This window comes from Accipiter gentilis, chromosome 3, assembly GCF_929443795.1.
Source record: "Accipiter gentilis chromosome 3, bAccGen1.1, whole genome shotgun sequence".
In the NCBI taxonomy this organism is placed as follows: Eukaryota; Metazoa; Chordata; class Aves; order Accipitriformes; family Accipitridae; genus Astur; species Astur gentilis.
In genome coordinates, this window is record NC_064882.1 from 23,504,562 (window position 1) to 23,529,798 (window position 25,237).

The window sequence follows — 25,237 nt, forward strand, 5'->3', positions numbered from 1 at the left end:
AAATCCTTACGGGACTGCGTAAGAAGCGCCTTCCCCCTTCGCCAAAGCCAGGCCCCGGCACGCTGCGCGCAGCGGCTTCGCGGGCACGGCCCCGTTCTCCCCCGCAGGAGGCCCGGGAACGCCGCCCGCCCCACGCAGGGCGGGACGCTCCGGCGCAGCACCGCCCCGGGCCGGCGGGCTCCGCGCAGCCGCCGTGCGGGCAGGGCGCGCCCCGCCGCCGGTGGGCCGGGCCGGGCCGGGCGGCGGCAGCGCGGCTGCCAAAGCGGAGTCAGCGCGGGCGAGGCGTCGGGTATGGCTCCGCCAGCGACGGGCGGGATCCCGCCGACTTCTCCCTCGCTGGGCCCGACGGCTGCCTGGCTGGGCAACCGCTCCGCTCTCGGTGGGTCGCCGTGGCCTCGGTCCTTCGCCGCGGGTGGGAGCTCTGTCGGAGGGGAAGCTTCAAGCCGGGACCCCCGCCCCGCTCCCCGCTCGGCGGCCCCCCCCCCACCGCCGGCTGTGACCTCGGCGGGGAGTGCGAGCTGCCGGCCCCGCCGGCCTCCCCCGCCGCTCGGGCGCCTTGGCTGACCCCCGCCGCCTCTCCCCCGGCAGGTTCCCCCTTCCCCCACCGCCGCGGGGCCGAAGCGTTGGAGTGCCCCCGCCGCGGCCCGTTGGAGAGCTGCGGGACAGGGGCACGTCCCCGCTCCGCCCTGGGCATCCCGGGTGGAGCGAGCGGGAGGAGGTCGAGGCTCCGCGCTGGCAGCGGCCGAAGTTTCTCCCGCCCGCCGGCGGAGCGCGGCCGCCGTCGGTGGCGGCGCTGAGGGGGCGCTCGGGGCGGGAGCGGCGGCTCCGGGGTCCCGCTCGGGCGGGCTGGGAGGACCGCTGCGGTCTGCCTTCCCCGTGCGAGCGCCTTCAGCGGTAAAGCGGCTCCGCATGTCGCGACAGTCCCCGCCCCGGACTGTTAACTTCGTCGGGTATGGCCATGAGTTGCGGGGAGAAAAAGAAGGAAAGAAAACAAACAAACAGACAAACCCTGACGAGCTGTACAAACTCGAGTCTGGTAGCCCCTCCGTAGCTGCTTTCACTTTAAGCAGGAGTCGGATGGCTCACAAGATAGAAATGCGTCAAAGAATTGCTTCTACTTCACCGTCTGTTGTGAGATTAAACTTGGCTTAGCGTTTCGGTTTTGGAAATTCAGTTGACTGCAACCCTTGAGATCTCTGAAGAACGCTCGCACACATACAAGCGCCAGAAGAAGTTAGTTTTAAATGACATTTTCTTTGTTTATGTCTAACCCCAAATGTTATGGTACTAGTAATCTCAAAGTGAAACTGACTTTGTCGCTTTTGTAGTCTGAAGCGGTTTTTTGTGTGTTGTCTTTGCTTCTCAAACGTTTTACGCTGATGCTTCTTTTTATGGGGTGTGATTTTTCAACTTGATCAGCTTTATTACCTTGGGCTGGTATGACATTGATAAGAGCGTACCAGCTTGCTTGAGAGTAAACTTTAAACTTAGTGGAAATGGTTAACATAGGCATACTTATTAACATAAAATTAAGCAATAAATGTTTCTAGTCTTTCTGTGCTTACTTTTGTACATCTGTAATTATTGCTTGGTGCAGGCCAGCTTGGTCAGAAAGGATTGAGATACCTACCGCTTACTATTTGTTTTCTGAAAGCAGGAGGAATGGAAGGCTTGTCATCCAGTCCATCCTTGCCTTCAGGAGAGTGGAAAGAAAGAAGTACTGCTAGGTACAACTGGGGGTAGTAAAATAGTGCTAAAGATACTAGCGTTATCAGTCCTTTTTTTTTTCTCCAGATAATTGATTTCACTGAAAAAGTTTAAGCATCTTGAATTTCAAATTTGTGTTAGCAGGTAGCTAGTGCTCTCCAAGGCCCTAATTCTTATTTTTTTCAGGTTTTGTGTGCAGAGGTAGGAGGAGGAGAGGAATTGGGGATTTTTCTTCTCAATTGTGACCATCTTTTTTTTTTTTTTTTCCTCGCCTCTTTTCTCAGTTGCTTTAGTGTAAAATATCTTAACAGATAAAAAATTAATTTGCTCTTTGATGATTGTTACTTTCGCATATTACTACATGTTTCTACATGTCGAGATTATTACACAATTTACCTACTACTTGGCATCTTGAAGAGAATGTAAACAGATGTTTTAGTAAACCAAAGGATGTGTATACATAGGCTTATAGGGACTTTTTACAAATGGTTATACTTGGGAATGCTTTTTTGGGCTTTAAGGAGGTTATGCTGGAGGACTGTTAGTATGCCATGTGTATTGGTGGGATTTAATAACGATAGCAGTAATTTAGTATACCTAGATGAGTAGGATTGTACTTATGAAAGCTAAAAGTTGGCAAGTCTGGCAGGAAATGTGAAAGCTATGAAAGAATTTTCTCCTTTGAGTTTGCCAAATACTTTCTGTCAGTTTATCTGCTGTATCTTCACACAGCAGATATACTGGTTTTGGTTAAAATTGATTTTTGACTTGCGTAAACTACTGTGGATGTTAGTTGTATAAATGTGTTGATACGATGTGTTTGGTAGCATTGATTTAAGGCAGCTCGCTAGATGCTGCTTACCCTTGTAAATGTACCTTTGATATGGATCTAATTATCTGGTGTGCTCAGGAAGGATTTATTTTTTTTAAAACGGCCAAACTGGTGAAGTGTGCGTTATTAAATGCATATGGTAGCTGCATGCAGCGCATGTTCTATTTGAAAACTGAAATTTGAGGAAAAATTTTCTCTGTATATGTTTCTGCAGCATTATCAACCGCATATTGTGTCACACACAAGGAATGGACTGAGTCTCTGTTACTGCCCCTCATATTGCAATTTTTCCCTTTCTCAACAGGACAAAACTGTTCTAGATATTCTTCATTGTTTTTCTCATTGAATTCTTAATAATGTCAGATGCCTTCGTGGTGTGATTGTTTGGACTGACTGGGTGTCTGACAAGATGATTTATTAGGTTTGGTCTTCCTTTTTGGTTCCTAACAAGCTCTATCTGGGAGCGTAGAAATTGCAATGGTTTAAAATTGTTGAGGGTTACATGCATTATACAGTAATGCTTTTAGCTATAGTTTGTTTGCTGTTAATAGGACCGATCTTTACATAGGAGGTATCTCCTCTCTGAATTCCCACCCCACCCCTAGGCTTTCAGGGAAGCCTGCCTAAAACTTTTGCAGACAACTTACTGAAAGTGTTGATGAGGCATGTAATTCAGAAGAGGATAGGGATTAGGAAAGAACTCAACAGGGCAGAGACTTATCTCTGAGTAGAAAGCTCTTTCCAGACCTACTGCAAAATTTGCACACAATCACAATTTTTGTGGTGACTTCAGGGAGCCAAAGACTTGATCTCTAATTTAAGGACTCCTAGAGGCTCCAGCTTGAGGTACTATGAAAGACTTGCAGTTTTATGGTTTTGAATACAATATTGGGTAGTAAGGATGCTGTTACTCAGGAAGGTCATGCCTGAGACTTGCTGCATGCATCTTACTATTTGAGTTTGCAATCAGGTGCAGTTAGAACGAGCTTTAAAGAAACATGGTTGATCCTTCTGCTCACTTTTTTGAGATACTGCTTTTGACAAATCTGATGAAGGTTTTGAGGTCTGTTCTTGACAGCAAACCTTAAACAACCTTGCTTAACTTCTAAGGCAATTGGCAGTACCGTTACTAGTTGTCAGTATGTTCTTTCATCATGTGGCTTCCTTTTTCTCATCAGACTTCCTGCTTATTTCACTTCTGGTTGTAGGTTCTGATTACTACAAGGAAGCTAGAAGTTAAGTGGAATTCACAAACTTGTCGAACGCTCCTCTTTGATGATAGGTGTTTTTCCTTTGTTACTCAGTTTATGAATATTCCCCAAAGTACAATTTCCTTGAACAATAGATGAAGCAAATGGTAGGCAATAGGTTTTCTTCAATTAAGAGTTGGGTTTTTTTCCTCTAGAAAATAAACTTTTTTTTTTTAACCTGTTCTTTGCTGCCTTTTCTAGTTTGCCTGGTCTCTTTTGTAGCTACCATCTTACTAATAAGGCAGAGAAGCCCAAACATTTCCTAAATATATTAGTGTGTGTCTGTTTTGGACAGTGATATATTTTGACTTGTTACTGAAATTGCTTGTTACTTCATCTGCTTAGTTAGGCAAAGGCAGTTTGACTGTGGTGTCTAGAATAGATAAATACTATTTAAATCAGATAACTCTTTAAAAGTATGTTTAATTTAAAGTCACAGAAAACTCCTCTGACTATATTTACTATCATTAAAATAAATAAAACCCTGTATTAAATCAGTACATAATTACCATCAGAGTTTTAAACAAATTCACTGCTAAGCACTTAAGAATCTAAAAAATGAAGTTAGACTTTGATAACAGAAACCTCTACTGCAGCTCTAGTAGAATGCTTTATTTTATACCTAAATAAGTTGAGTGTACTGAATGAAAATAAATAGCTAATTTAGAGCTTCTTTCTTTTGAGAAAATATCTGTTACTTCTGAAGTGCCAAGGGACATAACCAGGCTGGTTTTGGCAAATAATTTCACTAAAACTCCATTACCTTAGTAAGTTTTTAAAAATAAAGTCAGTTTTCTTAAATTCTTGCTAGTGAGCTGTTTAGCATGTATTTTGGAAATTGAGCTAATAAACAAGTTGGGTTTTTTTTTATGCCTGAATGTAAAAGTGTGTAATTGAAAATCAAAAAAAGTTTTAATTTAGATGATACTTAAAATGAATGCTTTAAATCAAAGTGTACATCCATCCACCTGAGATGTCTGGCCCGGAGGCAGCAAGTGTCATTATAGTTTAATGCAGTTCAAAGCATACTTCCTCTAGAGCCAGGAGAGGGTCAAGCACTAGGTATGATCATCAGGTGCCTTTTCCTTGCAGGGTGCACTGAGGTCACAGTTGCCTGAACCATTCCTTCTTGTGGCATTGCCAGCTTAAGCAGTCCTTTGATTATGCCCGTTAAACAGTGTGTAGGTCCACATGGTGAATCGAACTAGAAGTGATCCAGGTATGAAAGAAAGAAAAAGAGCTGTGGGGGGAAAAACAACCCCAACAACCAGCCAAACTAACCCCCCCATTCCCCTCCAAGAACCAACAAAGCACCCAAGCAAACCATATTTTGTCTAAATTATTTTGAACCTTAAGTGATTGCTCTTTTTCCACAGATGGGTGAACTGATGCATAAGCTCATGTTGCTACTGAGACATGTTTTCCAGCTGTGTTTAGCTGAGATGTTTGAGCAAATCATGTGCCATATCTGAATATTTAATTTGTCTTGTACTTAAATAGGTTGTACATTGATCGTGTTTAATTTCTTTAAATTTTAATTTACATTAAGGCCAACAATAGTTTGTATATTGTGAGGTTGATAGCTACATTTCATTTTTGTGCCTGAAAGCAGGAAATATGATCATGTAACTGCTTGAACTTCATGGAGAAGAAGATAGTGAATATGTATGTACTTATTTTTAGCAGGTAGATTCCTAGAACAATCAAATTTATAAAATGTAAACAACATTCTCTAAAAGGCATGCCATAAGAAATAAATGGCATGGGCATAATGGGCAAAATCCAGAGTAACCAAATAGGATTCTTTATCAGTAGAGTAGAGAGAAGATTACGTCATTGTTTATGGGCTACTTTCTGTAAATTAAACAATACAAAAACTACTTGAATGTGCTTGAAGTAATCAGCTAGATGTAGGTTTTGCTTAAGTTTAGTATAGGAGATTTAGAAAAATAAATATAATGCATTAGTTTAATGATGAGTTTTATATTACTTATATAACAACTAAACAGGTTTGATCTTTGTTACAAAAAGGATTTATTTTTCAAGAATCTGAGTTCTTTAAGCAATATTAAATATTTCTAGAGATTTCTCATATGCTTTATGAAAAGTTTGAGAGTTGTCTGTTTAGATCAATACTAAAGGCAAAGCTTTGAGTTAACTGGGGCTCGTGTTGGGGAGGTCATAGTGATCATGCCAAGTATGAAATTGTTTCAAGTACATGCAGCTAAAACCAAGGAAAGTAATTCTGTGACTCAGTGCAAGCAGAATCTGATGTTGTGGTAGTAGATACTAAAGGGGGAATTGTTCTGACCCTCCATTTGCAGTGAGAAAGTAAGTAAGTGTGGAGGGCAAGCTGCTACCTTCGCAAGATCTTTAGCCATGCTTGGCAGATAGTTGTCTAGGTACAGTTAATCCTGTTTTTTGACAGTGGGATGAAGTGGGATGACTGCTCTAAGGTGCTCCCATCTTTTCTGTGAGTTTATAAAACCTTAAGGGGAAAGAAAGTTTGTTACAGAGCAATACCTTTGCTTACAAGGTCTGCTCCTGCTTCATTCTTATCACAGCCTTCAAGACATTGTCATCGTGGAATATTTTCGTGGTCAGACATTATTTTACCACTATGGAGGGAATACAGTGTTTAACTAGAATGTTAATAGATATGTCAAGGCTGTGTAAAAATTGCAGTTTAATGAAGGATGAAATATTTTTTTCATTAGTGTGCTAATTTTTTTCATTCTGTATTCTATTCCATAAAGGTGCTGTAAAATTTTCTTGAGCCATTGCTGAGATAGAGGAAAGCTACCGTTGTGTCAGAGTAGTAATGATTGGAACCAGTGTAAAAGACCTGTCTGAGGTTGACTGTCCTTATATTTTACTTTTTAGGTAAGGATTAAGTAAGGGCAGGCAATATTCAATACCTAACATACTCATTTTTAAGCAAATGAGTACATGGGATCTGAGTTAGTAGTATGAATGCAATATGGGATCTACAGCTTAAACATAACTTTAAACATGCTGAATATTGCTCCTAAATCTTTTTATTTAGATTGCATCTTCAAGTAATTTTTACATGTAAACTGCTATACAATGACAGGTATATAAAAATGCGAGGACAGCAAAACACCGAAGCAAATGAATTTCTATATGAATTGACTTGAGTGAAGGAAGATTGCCATGGTCTGAACTTAAAAACCATTGGTCATTAAAAACCATTGTGAAGCAACATCATACATCATGAGAATATGGTAGACTTATCAACAGTCTGTTAATAAGCATAATATGCCTCTGGGGAAGAGGAATAGGGAACGTACAATGAATGATGTAGCTATGACTTGGGACATAAAATTTATTGCTCATTAGCTAACCAAGCCTTGTGTTTGCATGATGTTGTAACTGCTGAGGCTTTTGAGGGCAGATTTCCTGATATGTGTAGGGTGTTTAATGAAAGCTGAGTGCTTTGCTGTGCTTATAATGTTACAAAACACCAAGTATTTGATCCAGCTAATTAATTTTTTCTGGAATATTTTTGGGTTGCTTTTGGTGAATTTTTGCATCTCTGAACATAAAATGGATGACATCAAGCAGTTTGTGGACTTTGTGTAAGTATTTATATAGAAAAATTATTGACATAATGTTTTACTAGTAATAAGACAACTTGCAAAGTAGTGTGTATCTTGTTGAATTTTAATGGGAGAATTAGATTTTTAGGTATCTAAGGACAAGTGAAGAAAAATCACGTAGGCTTATCTATATAGGCTGGTATACTGGAGTATCTATGTTTGTTAATGCATTTTAAAATGGAAAAAAATACTTCTAAGTATATTTTCCTGCCTAGTTCAAAAGCTCTTTAAATCTCAATCCAATTAGTGGACTAATCTGTGCTACAGAGTATTTAGTTGATAAATTATGAGTTTTTCCAACATCCTTCTGTCAGGAAAAAAGGTGCCAGTATAGGCACAGTTGTGGCATTTTCCCTTTTTTCTTTTTTTTTTTTTTCTTTTAACTCATATAGGTTGCATCTATCCTTTGGGAATGTGTGTAATTGTCAGATTGTAGATGATGAGGGTTACTTATTGGTGTGTCATATGGCAGTCTACCAGCAGAAGTACTAAACTAAATCATAAAACAGATTATGTAGGTAGAAAAAGAAAACAAAGAAACACAAACCATGGTTCTTACCATGTAAGCATTTACAGGTGTTATATATTACGTAGGCTGGGAATATCACCCTGAGTAGTTTCTGATGGTTTGCTTCTTTTGGAGGGTGGGGATAGTATTTAGTGATTGCTCAGCAATGATCTATCCTTCTGAAAATGCAGTGTAGCTCTGTTGCTGGAGTTGCTTGTGAACTTGAGGTTGGCTCGGGTTTATATAATTTTTTTTCTTGTTTGCTGTGAACATTTAATAGTATTTGGGATCCATTTTCCCAGTTCCTTTTTCTTCTGTTGTTTGTATGCAGCTTTGTGAATCAGCTTTGTATTTTAAATTGTATGTATGTTTTCAGTGGCTGTGTCAAGGTGATGGCGTTCCAGGTTGATGATTTAAAAACAATTATGTAGGACATGATACTTTTTTTCTTTACACATAATTAATCATCCTGCCCTTATTTTTGGAGCACGCTCTTGAGACTATGGCTCCATGTTACTACAATTACTTTAGGAAAGCTTGTTCTAGATGTATTCGTCTACCCTTGATCATGGTTGCTTATTCCCCCACTTCAGTTTACTCAGTCTCTTGATTGTCTGGAGAGAGCAGTTTGCCAAACCACAGGTTATACTGATTCAGTAAAATGACTGCTTAAAAACTGCAGACTTTTTGAGGCATTTTTTCTTAAACCCTGGTCATCTCTGTAATCCAGTTTAAAACTGCTTTCAGGAGCACAACCAGGGGGGTGGCAGAGGACTGGAGGGGAAGGGACAGCTTAAGCTGCTTTGCCTCTGGAGAAATTATAATGAACCGCTACTTGGAGGAGAGTCTGAAGCATGGGTCTTCAGCTGTGTCGTAAGGCCTACTTGCTCTCTAGGTTTGAAGTGGGAATTACCTCCATGGTTACGGAGAAGATACTAAGAGGTGTTATTTGTTTGTGATTTATACTGTTGGATTTCTTAGATTCTGAGATGTTTCAGTCATCAAAATAATACTTCTCTGGTGTGATGGCTTTTCTCCTCCCTGGGAAGTAAATTAAGCTACTTTGTGTGATTAAGTGGGGGACTTTTTAGCTTTGCTACCTGGTGAGTTAGCAAATATTTCTTAAAAAAATAACTATTTTATTTTGGTATATTAAAACATGAATTATGAAATCTTAGAAAGCAAATAAATTGTATGTAAGATCAACTTTCTCATTTATGTGATTGTGTCCATTACCCTTTCCTGACTTTTGTTTCCTTGTACTGTAAAACAATTGCAGCTGTAAAGTGTTACATTGTATGTATTGTTCAATTGTCCTACTTGGGCAAAAGTTAAAGCTTCTAAATGTTACTTACTAGTAAGTTCTGCATACAATTATCTGTAGAATTGCTGGCCTCTCTTAAAAGTGAATAGCTTTCTCTTTTGGTTTTGGGAGCAAGCTAGATCATCTGGCTCTGTCTAAAGCAAACATCCTGAGATTTTGTTTTAACATTTAGCCTCATGATCTAGTCAGTTGTTTGTTTGCATTTCTTTCCATTTTTCTGCATTTCTACTATTGTCTAGAAAATTAGTTTAAGAGAAATGCTTAACACATCTTTTTTTCTTTTTGCTGGTTGGGGTTTTGTCAGTTGTTGTTTCAAAGAAGTTCCAGTGTTTTTTCACTTTGAGCAAGTTGTGTATTACTACTGAACTGACAATTCAAGACTGTCCTGAAAAATTTGGAAGTACTTTAAAAGTTTTAGTGTTTTGATTTAAAGAAAACTAAGGTAAATACCTATCTGCAGTTTTAAAAATCTTCTTAGCTATCTGTCACCTTACTAGTATTTTTCAAATACAATTTAGTTACACAGCCAATTCAGTGGAGGTGTTTGTGGAATAAGGGTCTTTTGGCAATTTTCTGGAGGCTTCCATTATTTTTTTTAAAGGGAGAGATTTGATTGTTCTAGACACTACTGTTGTGAAAGTGTCACGTAAGTGGTTTCCTGATGAGTCTTCACTCCTTCAACCAGTTTGATTAATGAAACAATTGTGAATTGCCTTGTCCATTTTAACAAGTAGATGGCAAATATCTTGAAACAGTGTTATTTTTTTTTTTATTGGTTGTCTTTGTTGTCATTGTTTCCTACTCCAAAAAATTGCTTTCAGCTGAAGTGGAGGACAAGAATAGAGGGTAGAAATGCAGGAATATTCTTGCATGTTGGAAGAGTAATATTTAAATCTTTATTATTATTTAGTGGGGAATGTGTATAAACCTAGAGGTTCAGAAGGCCTATATTTTTGGATTTAGCTGAACAGTTGAACTTTTGTACTTTGATAAATGTGAAGGTACTGAGACTTTAATTTATCTGTGTGTATTGGCCATAAAAGTGGGTAAATACTGGAACAGGTTGCCCAGAAATGTTGTGGAATGTCCATCCTTCAAATGGAGCTTACCTGAGCAACCTGATCTAATCAGAGCTGCCTTTAGCAGTGTTCAGACTGAGGAACTTTAGAGGTCACTTCTAATGCAAATATTCTGTAATTTTGGTAGTTCAAACGCCTGGTCTATAACATGGAATATACATCTGTTAAATTCAGAGCTTAATTGAAACAAAAATGCTTAATTGTGGGTACAGAGCTAATGTGTGCCTGTGCTGAAACTTAAATTCTTTCAAACAAAAAGAAAAGCCTCTTTCCCATCTTGTTTCAAGTTTAAATACAAAATGATTTCCAAATCTTAAAGAAGCAAAGAATGAGCCCACCTTATGCTGATGAGTAGAGGGTAAATGTTCTTTCTTTTGTGCCATGAAATCAAGGCTTTTTCTCTCACACTCGATAACTTTTTCTTTGCAAGGGCCAATACCAAATCCTGTACTTACTCTTAGATTACAGAAGGATTCGTGGTTTTTTTTTAGCAATTTTGCATGAATTTAGGACTGGAGGAATGGTATGGCATTTTCCTCACTGATGGAAACAAGGAGCAGTGATGGTGGTATTCTGTGGAATATGCAAACCCTCTTGTTGAGATTACAAGCCTATCAGGCTAGAATATTGTTTGTTCTTCACTGTTATATTGAAGAAATATCATGTGGGTTTTTTGTATGTTAGATGTTTTGTAATTGTTTTATGAAGAGGGAATATCTACTGTTCTAGGTGTGAGTTCTCAGGCAGTAGAGTGTGTGTTTCCTGCTCAAGTTACCGCAGAAGGTATATCACATTTGACACTATGGGGATTTGGTCATGCTTGTACTTTTCTGAATGCTTTGAAGTGATTTACAGTGTATAGTAATAACTGTGTTTGTTCATTTACATAGATAATGGAGAGTTTGTCCAGGTTTTGTCAAGCTATGGCTTACAGACAACTACTTCGGCAACTAAAACTGATGGCAATGATGGCAAGGCTGAACACCTAGAGTATATTGCCTTTGCATTGGTTCCTGTTTTCTTCATCATGGGTCTCTTGGGGATCCTCATCTGTCATGTCCTTAAGAAAAAAGGATATCGTTGCACAACAGAGGCTGAACAAGTAGAAGAAGAAAAACTTGATGAAAAAATAGGTAATCAAGTCTAATAAACAGCTTCCTATTTCTGTACATTGCAACTATTATGGAATAACTTATTGTGTGACTTCTGTCATTTCTGTCTATATTTGACATCAAAACAATATTAAGAAAAATATTTTTATTACCACTGTATGTCTGTTGGGTTTTGATCTTTGTCAGTCAAAACTACGAGTGTGCCAATTTCCCATGCAAGTCCTCTAACATCAATTAAGAGCTTACAGAAGGATCAAAGTGTCCAGCCTATTTTTTTGCAACTATAGACTGCTGCCCAAGTCACCAGGTTGCTTTTCTGCATTCCACATGCTGTTAGAAACAAAGTGTTGTTATACATAGTTCTATCTGAGCAGCTTTTTGTCACTCCTGTTTAAGCTTAAAATCTTAGGTTTATGTTTAGCAATCTTAATTTGTTCCTGTTGTGCTGTCATTCTTGCTATAAAACTGAACCCTTGGACTGACTGTCTACGTTCTGTTTTATGTATTGTGTGCTGCTTATAATTTTTTCTTAGATACCTTTGTTTTTGTCCTAATGTTTGTTTGTGCTCTTGTTATTATGGTTCCTTATTCCCATCTACTCGAAAAAAACCACCCCAAAACCAAGGAAAGAGTGTTACTGCTTGGGAAGGGCTGTAGTAACCCAGTATAGCATTTGGCTAAGCAAATACAAGTGGCAAGTCACTTGCAAATACTTTGGGCCTCTTCCTTTCTCCCAGTTAATTACTGTCAGTAGGTTCATAGTAAGGGGAAATTACAGTGGCTGTGTGGTAAGGGTAGAGCCATGTGGTGCAGTGATGATGTGCCAGTATGTTCTTAAGCAGTTACTGCCTGGGGCATGCACACAGTGAGTGGGATTATCTGATCTGTTAGTTTGCCTGAGTGGTTACAGCAAGGTGAGTGGTAATGAAAGGGGGACAATTTTTAGGTCTTAGTTTGGGGAAGTAGCTGTGTCTAAGTTGCATTGCAAAGTCACAGTTCCTAGGATGAAGATGAAGTGTGGGTACAGAGATGGGGAAGCCCCTAATTTACTACTTAGAGACAAATTTAGGGTCTTACCTATAAATTCGCCTCAATCTTGTTATTTTTTTTTATAAAGCTAGTCATAACAATCATTAGGGAAGGGCAGAGGTCCGCTCTTCATTGTTCTATTTCTCTTCCTGATCTTTCTCTGCCTTCTGAGGTTATTCTGGGGAAGCTTCCGGTATTGTTAATAGGTGTAATCAATTCCAAAAGTATTAAGTATAGTCATGAGGTTTCTTTCTTAAATCCCTTGCTCCTGGAGTCATATGAGAATTCTTCTAAATTAAAAAAATCAAATGTTATGTCCTTGTAGATGTGGTGAAAAGCTTAAATTGAATCCCTCTTATACTAGAAGCTGATAATACCTATCTTAAAATAGTGACTTGAGACGGTTTAATGTTTTTTTTGGTGTGATTTTTTTTTTTTTTTTTCCCTCCCTACTGTTAGGATTAGAAATAATGCTCTGTTGTTTGTCTTCTTAATAGCTAGAGAAGGAATTTTCATGTATGCTTGTGAAAATACTGAGTTTATTCAAGTTTTAGATGAATATGTTAGAGCTGATGTGTAGATTTCATAAACTTGTGTTTGTGTTTTTTCCTGAATAAGGACTAAAAAGTCTTAACCTTAGCTTTCCCTCCAAAGTGACAACAGATCCTGTCTTATTTTTATGTAACTTCTTCTGGTGTGTGTTTGTTTTTGTTTTGGCTTGGTTATCTTTGTTTTTACTTTGTTTTAAAATAACTCGATTCTTGACTGGGAAGGTCAAGATACTGACAACATATTTATTTCCTTGCACAGAAATGAATGAAACTATACATGAGAATAGCGACACTGTGGGACAAATTGTTAACTACATTATGAAAAATGAAGGTATAGTATTGTAGTACTGAAGTTATGAGCCTTTTTGTTGGTGTTCTGCAAGAAGTATGGTTTTTCAGATATTCTGAAGTATGGTATGTTCATGTGTTTTCATTTAATAACCATTTTGTACATGCTTAACTCTTTGAGATTGCTTTCAGAAGGCAATAACTTCAAACAAAATAGGGAATTACTTTGCTTACCTGAAAATTATTTTGTATGGTAAGTTTGGTGCATGCATTTCTTGATGTTTTAATGATTTGATTGGTTGATTTATTTTGGTTCATCCTTTTTGTTTTGTTTGTGAAGTAAAAGCTCAAGGTTGCTTTCTTAATGGCAACGTTTAAAGCATGTGAAACTTTTATGTTTTGACCAGATTAAACTTTTTGTCTTGAAATGATTCTTGCAGCTGTTGCCAGATGAAAGGTTTGTGCATAACTGAGACAATAGGGTAGACTAGCACTAATGTTGAATTTTGGACATGGTATCTTCATGCGCTGTGTGCGTAGAGTAAAGGATAAAGAAGAAGATACGACTGAAAAAACCAAAAATCGCAGTTAAGCAGCCCATGGAATGCTTGGTTAGTTCAGAATGTATTTGCCCAGTAGAAGAAACATTTAGGAGACTGCTTTTTTATAATACAAGAACCTTTACCCTTTTAATTTTACATTTGTATAAATCAAAGTTCTCCTAAGCATTGAACTGGCTTTGAGTTACTTCTGAATCAAGACTACTCCTCTGGAAAAGTTGTATTTTTGGGTCAGTTTGTGGGGTTTTTTGTTTTGGTGTTGGGGGGTGGTGGTGGTGGTGGGGAGGGGTAGGTTGGTTGGTTTGGTTTTTCCTTAATATACTGTTAGGGCCTTAAGCTTGTGTATTTTTCCTCAAGGGTGGGATTAGGTACCCGATGTGTTTTTTAGAATATGTGAGCAATCGGTAGTTCTTGGCTGACAACTAATTTGCATTTTGTTGCGCTCACTTTAACTGTTGTTTTTAATCTGAAGTTGCTTTATACACGTGAGGTGATGACACTGTGGTGAAATGGATGTTTTAAAATTTTCAGAGATCTTTTTATATGGCTTGTATTGGGGCAGAGCTTTGGGTGCAATATGAACTGTAATTTTACTAGCTCATGTTAAGAAAACCCCGTAGAATTATATTAACTCTTTTTTACATAATTTTTCACTCATGTCTTTTTGGACATATATATAATGCAGTTATCTTTCTTTTGGATGAAATTTCTTTGTGGACCTTTGATTTTGCTGTTTGTTTTTCTAAAGTTAGAGCTGTACACTTTTGAATAGCTTTATTTATTCTCATTGCAGCAAATGCTGATGTGTTAAAGGCTATGGTAGCAGATAGCAGTGTCTTTGAACCTGAAAGGTAATTACTTATCTTTTTAATGCATGTTTCCTGAGGCAACTGAAAATGTACCCTTTCAAAGGATTTTATCTCCTGAGCACTTTTAAGACTATATCACTTCTTTGAGTTACCAGCTAAGAGGATAATACTTTGTTTTCTTTGTGGTGTCTCTGCGTCACTAAACTTTAATGTATGCCCTGGTTAGTAACTGGATTTTCTGGTTATGTGTTCTAGGCATGTGATGCGGATTTATTGTTTTTTGGGCTAAAGATTTACGGAGGCTGCAAATACTTGTTTACTTTAGGGTGAAGTTACTTACAAGTTGGCTTAGTCCAAAGCTACTCTGACTTGAAAGAACAGAAGCAGCACTTGCTTCGTTTGGATGGATGCTAACTTAAACCAGACATCTCTTGCTATGTCTCCTTCTGGTTTACTTTTTTCTTTCTAATTGTGGTAATACACATCAGTTGACTGACCCCCTATTTATTTCACCCTACACCTATTTAGAGAATTATGTAGGGAAAGTAGTTCAGCCGTTGAGTTGCAGATGCATTATTTGTGTGAAAGTACTTGTATCTGTACATATGTACCTTTAAACTATATCTGTACTACTCTAAATACTCTTCATATGTAATCCTGTGTTCATATTCAAGGCAGAGAAGATGAATGTTCAAGTAGTACTGTGTCACTAATAAAAGAAGTGGGAGTATAGTTTTAGCAAAACAAAGAGTTGAGCATGCAACCGTTTATCACCTGCTTTTACAGTGAGAGGCTTGGTTTTTGAAGAAAAAAATTGAACTCGCAAAAGGAGTGCTCAAGTATAGGGCTTATTTTTAAACTTCTATGGTGCAGCAGAAATATTTTTTTGAATTTTAACTCAACATTTTTGCGTAGGCATGTGTGATGTTATTTTGGGAGTTTTAGACTGTTTCAGTGGTGAATTAAAATACAAAAAGTAAGGGAAAAATGACTGCTCTTACATCCTTTCTGACAGATACTCCTAAAGCTATAGTAACTCAAGTGCAAATTTCTTTTTAAGTTTGGTGCACTATGAAATGCTTCCTAATGATAGGAATAGTAATGGCTAAGTAAAATCTTGCACTTCTGCCACGTAAATCCATTAGTTCCTGTCTTTGCTTCAGATGTTGAACAGATTTCCCTTAATAGCATTCTTTATTTGAAGACCATTAAATGTCTCCTGTCAGTATTTTTGTTTTGAAAATAAGCATCCAAGTAACTCCAGTATTTTACGGCATGTTTTATTCCTTTAACTTGTTCTTTCTGTTATCCTTTGGAGTCTCTTCAGTTTGTTAGTATTTTTCATGAAATAACACTTCCAAAACTGGATGGAATGATCAGCTGAAGTGTGATTAATGCTAAGTGATGTAACTTTAGGTTCACAGGTTATACTCCTGTTTTTTCCACTGTGAAATTTGTCCTTTTTAAGCAACAACATCATGATGATTCATGTTCAGCTTGTGATCTTCACCTTCTTTTTCTGAATAATGATCATCTGGCTAGTTGCTTTTTAATCTGGGTTTGTAAAGCACTGAAATTTATGTTGTCCTTACTGCAATACATCCAGTATTTTTCATGAGACTTATGTATGTGTGAATGTGTCTTTCACACACATGCTCTCTTCTGATCATCCTGATTTCTCATCTTGTCTTCTACAGTTACTATGACTGACCCAAAGTTTATGGGTACTTTAGCTATTCTTCTATTCCGTTACCCAAGGAACTATTTAAAATACTGAATATCATCAGGACCAGAATAACAACATTTAGTATGTCTTTCCAGTTTCATAGTAAGCTGCTGATATATAGCTTTCTGGTATGTCTTTGGGTTTTTTTTTTTTTTGTTGTTTTATTTTTTTTTTTTAATTTTTTTTTTAAAGCAAGGTGTGCTACCTTATGCAACAGTAATTTTGCTTTTAATGCACTGAGCTCTAGCTTGCTTTAAGAGAATGTATCTCAAGACACTGTCAAAATTTATGCTGAAGTCCGAAAAAGTACATCTTCTGTTTTCTATCTATGCTATCTGCTTTTCTGTTTTAGAAGCAAATTAGATTGATTTGATTAGATATTCTCAATAGATGCCTTTTCATGGTTGTACTGCTTTTTCTTTCTTTCTAGGTACTTTAAAAAAATGTTTTTCTGAAGTTTAAGCTGAATGATCTGTTGATTCCTCTTCTCTTCATGGTAGACATTTTAGTTTTGCCTCTTTGCAATATTGTGGGACTATGCTCTTCTGTGAGTTTTTAGAGATACTGTAGCAATTCTGAAATACTTTCTGTAGTTCTCCACTTGTGAATTTCATCAGCTAATTAGATGTCTTCTTCAGTATAAGTTCATGTAACCTGTTCTCTTCTATTTTAGCCTGGTTTTTTTTATTTCCTTGCTCTTTGTGTTAGTTACCTTAACCACATGACTGCACATGAATTAATTCATAGAAATTATTTTAACTGCAAAAATACGACATTGGAGGGAACCTTAAGCCAGACATCCTCTCAAATAAATGGTCCCTGAAAAAAACTAGCTATTAGCTAGACATAACTGAAGGCTATCCCTTTTTTCCTTTTTAAGAAACAGGATTTTATAATAAACATTAAATTTCCTTTATACTTTTTGCTACAGCCCTTTATCTCCTACCTCTCCTGGGAGTCCAACGAGTCCAGGGTCTCCTTTGTCACCTGGTGCTATTCCATTTAAACACAGCTGCAAAGGCCATCACTTCCATACTGTTGGAGGAGTAGTAGAAAAGGATGTTTGTACTCGTTGTAGCCACAAACGATGGCACCTTATAAAGCCAGCTCACAAATCTAAAGAGCACAGAAGAAGTCGTCTTGGAGAAGTCACAGTCCTTTCTGTGGGAAGGTAAGACTTAGGTCGTTTTATTGTATACTTTTTTTAGGGACGCTACAGTGGCCCATGTTGGATCAGATATGCATTGATTCTACTCTGTTTATAGCATCAGTGATTTTTTTTTTGATATAACCTTGTTACTATTGGACTGAAGTTATTTCTGGAAGAAGCAAAAGTGATTTTTTTTTGGGGTGTGTTTTTTGTTTTTGGGTTTTTTTGAACTATGTTAATACATGGGGATTTCCTGTGGGTATAAAGCTATTGCTGTATTGATACTGTCTAAAAAGAAACAAGGATTGCACACTAATAAATTCCTCTGTTTCTGAATTTGATATTTCTCACATAAGTGTGAGCTATAGAAATGACTTCATTCTGTTTCATTATTTTTAATTCCTAGCTTATGTTGTAGCTGTCTCAGAAAATTACTGTTCTAAGAAGTAGTATGCAATTTGTGGGTTCTGCTTTAAAACACAGTTCCCTGAGAAAGTGTGATTCGGCAGTAGCGAGTGTTAAAAGTACACGTAGGTAATAGGAAGGAAGATTGCTCTGAAGGGAAGCTGGGTCCGTGTGGGTGTCTGCTCTGATGTCTGGGTCTTGGGACCTGAAAACATGTTCCTGTTCATACACTGGCTACTGAGAATGATCTATCTAATCTCAGGGGAAATACAACTGAATCTTCCTTTTGTTTACCTCCAGGTTTAGAGTCACAAAAGTGGAGCACAAGTCAAATTCCAAAGAACGGAAAAGCTTAATGTCTGTTACTGGTGTGGAGAGTGTCAATGGTGATACGCCTGCCACGCCTGCGAAACAGGAGGGGAGCGAAGCGCCTGCCACGCCTGTGAAACAGGAGATGCAAGAGAGGAGAAGCTCAGAGTAAACCGCAGGTGTCAAACATTGGGAACTCCCATTGAAAGTGGTATGTTGTGGAATAAGTGGAGGTAATCAGTAAGGAGAAATGCTGTTGAAAATGTATCAGTTCTGTGTGAAAACTCATCTTTCAATTTCAAAATTTTCTACAGATGTCTGCAAAAATTATATTTGACCACTCAGTTAATGATAAATTGGTAAAGGCTAAATAATCTACCGTATTCTTATCTAATTGTTTATTTAGACTTTGTAATTAGAGTACACGTTGAAATAAAAATTACTCTGTGGAAGTGGCATCACTGGTCCAGGAAATAAAACATCTGCATATTAATTTTTGGCAATAAATGATGGTTCAGATTTGGTGGCAATGTGCTTATTACGCAAAAGAAACAAATCCTGCTGACAGCTGCATCACTGGAATAATTACAGTGCTTCTTCCTTATGCTTGCTGTCCTGTACTGTGTGCTTGTATAAGTGACTGCTTACTAAATAGTTTTCTGATAGATCAGTGAAGCTTTGGCTAATAAGAATGGAGACACATGAAAATGCTTGTATTGCAGAGATCTAGGGTAGGTTACTAAGCCAGGAGGATAGGATTTTCTTGTGAGTCATTAAACTCAGTGAATTGCTTGAGGTACCCCATTAAGCATGTCAAAAATGTGTCTGGTGTGGTTTTGAAATGCACCCTTGACTAATTTTTTTCTTAACAGTTAAGAATGTCAGGGGAAGAAAACCCCTGTAATTTAATATGGTTTGCTTCTAACTGATGACAGGTCAATTGATAATCTGAAGGGGAAAGGTGATTTTACACAAATGTAATTCAAAATACAGACCTTGACCCTTGGGGAAGAAAGGAGTCCTGGGGTGACAAAATAAAGGCACTGGATTTGAAGTAAGTGAACAAAGGGCACAGTGCCAAACTCTCTGTATGCTGAGAGAGGATGAAGTCATGTTGTGTCAGCTCAGTCCAGTTTCAAACTCTTAGTAACTGCAAATATGAGGGAAATGCAGAAGTGGTAATTGAGCATGTTTGAAAATGTAACAAGACCTCAAATTCCTCAAGTTTCTTGAGGTTAAATTCTGAAAAGCCAAGGTGCAAGATGTGGCCTTTTCTTTGTTGTTTATTCAGTAAGAAAACATTCTGTAATTGTATCAATTTAGAAAGGAAAACAAGGTAGAGAGCTGGTATACAATGGGGTACTTCTCCCAACTTTTATTGGCAGCACAGGTGACTGTTGAACTAAGTGGAGTGTGCTTGTCTGGACTCTGTGCCTCATCATTATATTATACCCAATTTTTGGAAACCTTGCCATAGAGGAAGAAAGACTTGGAGATGTGGGATGCTTCCAAATGTTTAAAAAGCTGTGAAGGGTAATGAAGTAAATTGTTCTTTTTGCTGAGTGGGTAAGAAGGTAAATAGTAGGCTAATTTGCAAGGAGGTGGTGTTCAGGTTTCAAAAATTAAGAAGTTGGAATAAGATGTCATATCTTCATTGCTGGACATTTGTAAGACATTTGGACAAATGCTTGTCAAAGCCAATGTAAATACAGCTGGCCTTGCCTTGGAGGTTATTGGTAGACTGTAAGGATGGTTGGGTTTTTTTGTTTTGCTTTTTGTTCTGTGGCAAATCATAGCTTTCTAGTGGCTGCTGTCTCACTGCTGCTCTGTAATCTGTGAAGAATCTACAGATTTCAGTGAAAGACAAACTTCACTCTATTGTCTGATTCAGAATTATCCTGGTGCTCAGGGTTTTTTTTGTTGGTGTGGTTTCTTTTTCCTTTCTTCCCTTTTTAAAAATCAGTATCAGCTAAATGTAATAGGAGATAACCTCTTCCTTCACTGGCTGCATTAGCATTTTTATGCCCAGCTAATTGTTTTGTTACTCCTGTGGCTATCTTTTTTTTTTCTTTTCTGTAGCTCTAATGGTAGCATGATCAGACTGTTCGTAATATGATTTTGGTCTTAAAGGCAGGCTAGTTATCTTCTCTTTAAACATTAGAAATAGAGAAAAGGGCATATATATAAATAAAGTTAATTCCAGTGCACTTAGATTAAAAAAAAAAGTGATCTTTTGAAATACTCTCAAAATGTTTTGTAGTCCAGTTTTCTTTCTAATTTGTTCTTTCCTCTCCTAAATAAGAAAGCTATTCCTTGTAATTACCTAAAAGTTGTTCTCTAAATTTAAACCATTACTACTTTAATCTAAAAATAAGCTCTTCTCTAGAGAGATATGATTGTATAGCTATAAAAAAATAATTAAATGTCCATCTATGGCAGCTTTTTGTTGTAGGACCTCCCTTAGGATTAAAGTATTGCCCTTTCTGAAAACAACTGCTCTAATAGCAGAGAAATGGCTCTGTGGAATCTCTTATAGTTCTGTTGGACTGAAGAGACCTTTATTTTGTAAATCATCTGGGAAACTAGCCAGGCCCATTTGATATGCACTACAAAAAATAAACAGCTCTTGCTTGAAAGACTGATACTATTCCCTAGCATGGTTCTAGATCAGTTTTTGTCCACTGCCATGAAAAGCTGTTCACATATAAACAGGTAGTAGTTAGACCTTTACTTCAGTTACTTATTTCAGACTTCTAATAAATTGTTATCTTACTCTACTGAAACTGAACAGGTAAGCAGCATTAAGACTTGTGTGCCTCTAGCCAATAAATTTATGATAAAAAGCATATAGTTTTGGAGAATTTGGCTCAGATCTTCAGATGCAGAGGAAGAAGGCAGACACCTGTGTGTGTTTAGCTACTGCCAGAAAAGGCTTGTTCTGGCATTTGGAGGCAGTAGATTTGTGCCTTGTGGCCTGACATTAACCAGTTACTGAGTTTCTGTATGAGATGGAATTCCTGAGGCGGGCAGTACCTGAATGATGTAATATTGCTGGTTGCTTGTGTTCACTGCTACTCTTGAGTTCAGGTTTGGGTTTTTTTTCCCCTAAGCTGACATGTTCTTAGTATTTTCTTGAAGTGACCTCTACAGTGTTTCAGCTTATACTAGTGTCTTGCTGGCTGCATCATTTGAAGTTGTAGCATGTCTACTCCATGTCTCAAACATCCATGTTCTCAGCATACTCCATTTCATCAATTAAGTTATTTAAAACTATGTGCTCTTGCACATCCATTTTAAGCTAGTGGGTAAAGAAAAATTAGGTACTGGTGCACTGAAGCTACACAACTTTTTCCATTCCTAGTATCCTTTTCAAAGTTGTGTGTGTTTTGCACTGTGATGTGATTTGTCAGTTTGTCCATGTGTTTGTCGATCCTTTCATGAGTACCAGCTGAATTTTTAGTTCTTCTCCTTTAGGATTTCACATGCTAAACTTGCAATGCACAGCAACCACCTCATGCGATAGTGGCATTTTTTTTCCATTTCAGAGCATCTGCTTACTTTTTAATTGGTGTGTTCGTCCTAAAACTATTTTTGCTATTTAGGCTTATTTTTAGAATTGTTTTCCTCTTCTTGCAGGTGGAACTTTTAGAAGAAGCTTGTCTGCTAGCACTTTGGAGAAAACTGAAAACTCCCAAGAGATGCATACTATTTAAGGAAATATATTTATGGCACTGTAGCATTTTACAAGTTCTGTGATGGCATCTATGCAAGGTTAAACACTTAATGGTTCTTCACCAGTAAAATCAGTAAGATTTAGACAGAAATACTGTTGAGCTGTGTGGACCTTGTACCAAATGTTGGCTTCATCTTGGAAAGAAAAAATACATATAAGTTTTTGGACAGGAAAGGTAAAAGCCTTATCAAATAATCTTAATTTTTTTGTACTTAGACAAGCATTTTTAATGAGCTTAATATTATGAGTAATATGATTACCCTGTGGATAAACTGTGTTCATCCCTTTGGTCCATCTGGATTTTTCTCCTCTGTTCTTCCCCTCCAGAATTGACAAGTGTTTGCTGAAGATAAAAGCCAGCCTTTGGAAGATGAAAATATTCTTTTAATCCTACTGCTAGTAGCCAAGCAAAACATACAAGGAAATAATTAATATTAGCCAAAATCTGCATGTGTGCCTTTAGTACATAAGCCCTCAGACTCTGTGAAGGGTATTGCACAGTACAGAGTGGTTCAGCTATATGCAGATGTTAAATTGTTGTCTTTCTCCCCTCTACCTCCCCTTTACTACTAAACGTAGGCTGAAGAGCACCTTTTTCTATGTAGTTGGGTGAGCTCTTGGGAAGGTTACTTTCCTCAAGGCCACTTGTCCTCCTGTTTTCTTGTAACTACTCACTTGTATTTGAAGAATGCCTAATAGTTTTGCCTTTCTCTTTTGTTTTACCCACAGGTGTTCCTTATTAAGCTAAGGCAACATATTTCAACCATTAGATAAGGATATGGAATATTTGGCATTAAAAATTTATGGAGTATATACTAAAGTACTTCAGAGTGGCTTTATTGGACTGAGGGTAGCTGTTTTCATTGGCACCAAAATCTTAAGCCAGTGTCACTCCCTTCACATGTTAACTATGACTTACTGCTGAAAATACCAGTGATGGTTTTGTGATGTTAATTCTTTGTGTCTACCTATGATCTCTGTTTTGTCATGTTACTTGTTTCAGGGAGGGAAATCTTTGCAATACTTCAGCAAACTTTGCTGTGTCATAGAAACTGAAAAATAACATTTGTTCTGAGTGCCTAAGAATATAAGCTCTAATGTAATGCATTGTAGTAGAGATTGCACTATATTCTGAGAACTGTAAAGTAACTTACTCTGCCTTATGAACTCAATGAAAATCAGTTTGTTTGGGAATTGATTTGTTTTAAATGAATGCTTTCAATCCTTTTAGTCCAAGTGCTATAAACTGTGTTTCTCCTTCAGATCTGAGAATCAGGTTTCTTCATCAGTTTATGCAGTGTTAACAATCAATATGTACAAAGACAAAAATTAATCTTCTTGCTTATGTATTGGATACTCCCACATCATGTAAGGAAACATCCCAAGTTTATTTCATTCTTGCTGAAAATATGTGCTGCTGCTGGTCGTCTTTCTACTTGTATCCACAAGATACTGACTTGACCTATCAATACATACTTTTCACTGATGCTGTATTTTCAAAAAAAAAAAACCAAAACAACCCCCCCCCACAAGCTCTGAAAAGAATAAATGTTTTATTGTTCCTTTTAAAATGGATATTTTTAGAGATAATTGACCATCCTTGAGAGCCCAAAATAACTGTTTGGCCAGGACTGGAACTTCAGTGTTTAGCATCCCTGTTCCCATTAAACCTCTTTAATCTCTTCAATATTTAAGTATAACATAAACACCAAGCTGACCTTACAGGCATACACTTAATATTCTTGAATTTTTTCTTCTTCAAGCTTTGATTATTTGTATGAAGAGCTAATGTTCCTAGAGGAATTTTAGTATTGCTTATAGTAGTGAGCTTTCAGTGTCCAAGAGACTGAGAGCTACGAGTATAAAACGTTACTGGAAAAAGGGAGTGTTGGGCAAAACCAAGCAGTTTCAAATAATTTTCAGAAAGGAGATACACAGTTATAGACTCCTGAAAGCTTAAAAAAAAAAAAAAAAGTGGGGGGTGGGGGCGTATTTTGATATTATGGTGTTTTGATACATGATGGGTTCGTACTGCAAGTAAATTTGCCAAAAGTATGGGAAACAGTTTAAACAGAAATATGTATTTTTTTACTTAATTTAAAAGTAGTTTCTATTTTGATTCCATTGGAAATATGTAGAATAAAAGAAAAGAAAACGTGTTGGATATGTAAAACATTGTTTACCTGTATAAAATACTCACATAAGGTATTATAAGACCTGATATGTGGAAGAATTTAATTTGTGCATTGCTACTTCAATAAGAGGATTTAGAAACTGCCTGCTTCATTGCATTTAACACTACACTCTGCTGTTTTGTAGGGGTATGGATATTGCCATGTTAATTTGCCTTTCTTAAATTTGCATATCAGATGTATTTTTAACAAAATAGTTTATATACAACTTTTGTACTACCAAGCAGTAAATAAAAAATACTGATTCTTAAGCTTGTTTGTGACTTTCTTAAGCCTGCATCCATTATGTGAAATGTAACCTTTACACAGTCTTAATGTATAATACAATCTCTTTGCATCTTAAGTTTTTGTTTATGGAGGTAGTGAGAAGGTTAGGTTCTTGTGTGATGTACTTAAGAGCAGTTTTATTTTCTTGAGAAAGGACAATTGCAAATATGACTAGTTCCATATTTTTATATGGGAAAGAAGAAAATCTATGCTTTAATTCAAACTGGTATCTGGTTAGATTAAAGACCTTTTACCTTTAAAGTATCAAGACTTTTAACTTTTATGTTTGGCATTGAGCTTTTAAAAAATACACAACATTATTCTCAATTTCTTTCATGAGGTATGGAACAAAAAATTACAAATGACAGGAAGCTCTATGCAGTTGCTTCCTCTCAGCTTGTGTTCCTCTGTGATACTGCAATGCTTAATTTGTTGTAAGACGTTCTCACAGATTACTATGATCTGTAAATAGCATTAAAATGGGTTTTGCTGTATTAATAGTGTGAAGGAGGCTCAAAGCAAGTTGTTGTGGCTAGCTGCGTTGTAATTATCAGTGTACTGTCCTGTTTTCATCTTTTTTTGTTCTTTATTTCAGTGTTCCTAGCTGTATCACACAAGGTCTATTTTGAGGTCTATATTTGAATTTCATTTATATGCAGCTGTGGTTTTGTATTCAGAATAAAAAAAAATATCTAGGCCTTAATTTTCAAAGAAAATCGAGACATTGCTGATTGTGGTGAAGCTTCTGGAAATTGAACATGCTTTGTGATTCTCATTTTTCAGGGA

At 37.4% G+C, this 25,237-nt stretch overlaps 1 protein-coding gene across 5 annotated transcripts; it reads left to right on the forward strand.

The window, feature by feature from the left end:
- The first annotated feature begins 229 nt into the window (after positions 1 to 229).
- On the forward strand, positions 230 to 24,435 carry RELL1 (RELT like 1). 5 transcript variants are annotated; one of them, XR_007509994.1, is made up of 8 exons: positions 230 to 379; positions 11,211 to 11,453; positions 13,272 to 13,343; positions 14,654 to 14,711; positions 17,327 to 17,566; positions 18,251 to 18,470; positions 21,896 to 22,167; positions 22,320 to 24,435. XR_007509994.1 is itself a non-coding variant. In XM_049832676.1 (7 exons), the coding sequence occupies exons 1-6, from the start codon at positions 292 to 294 to the stop codon at positions 18,429 to 18,431; spliced, it is 882 nt and encodes a 293-aa protein (XP_049688633.1). In that variant the 5' UTR covers positions 230 to 291; the 3' UTR covers positions 18,432 to 18,470; positions 21,896 to 24,435. The 5 variants fall into 5 exon arrangements, 3 of the variants coding, with proteins under 3 accessions (XP_049688633.1, XP_049688642.1, XP_049688659.1); XR_007509995.1 differs by having other exon boundaries at positions 22,722 to 24,435; XM_049832676.1 differs by having other exon boundaries at positions 21,896 to 24,435.
- Positions 24,436 to 25,237: the final 802 nt, after the last annotated feature.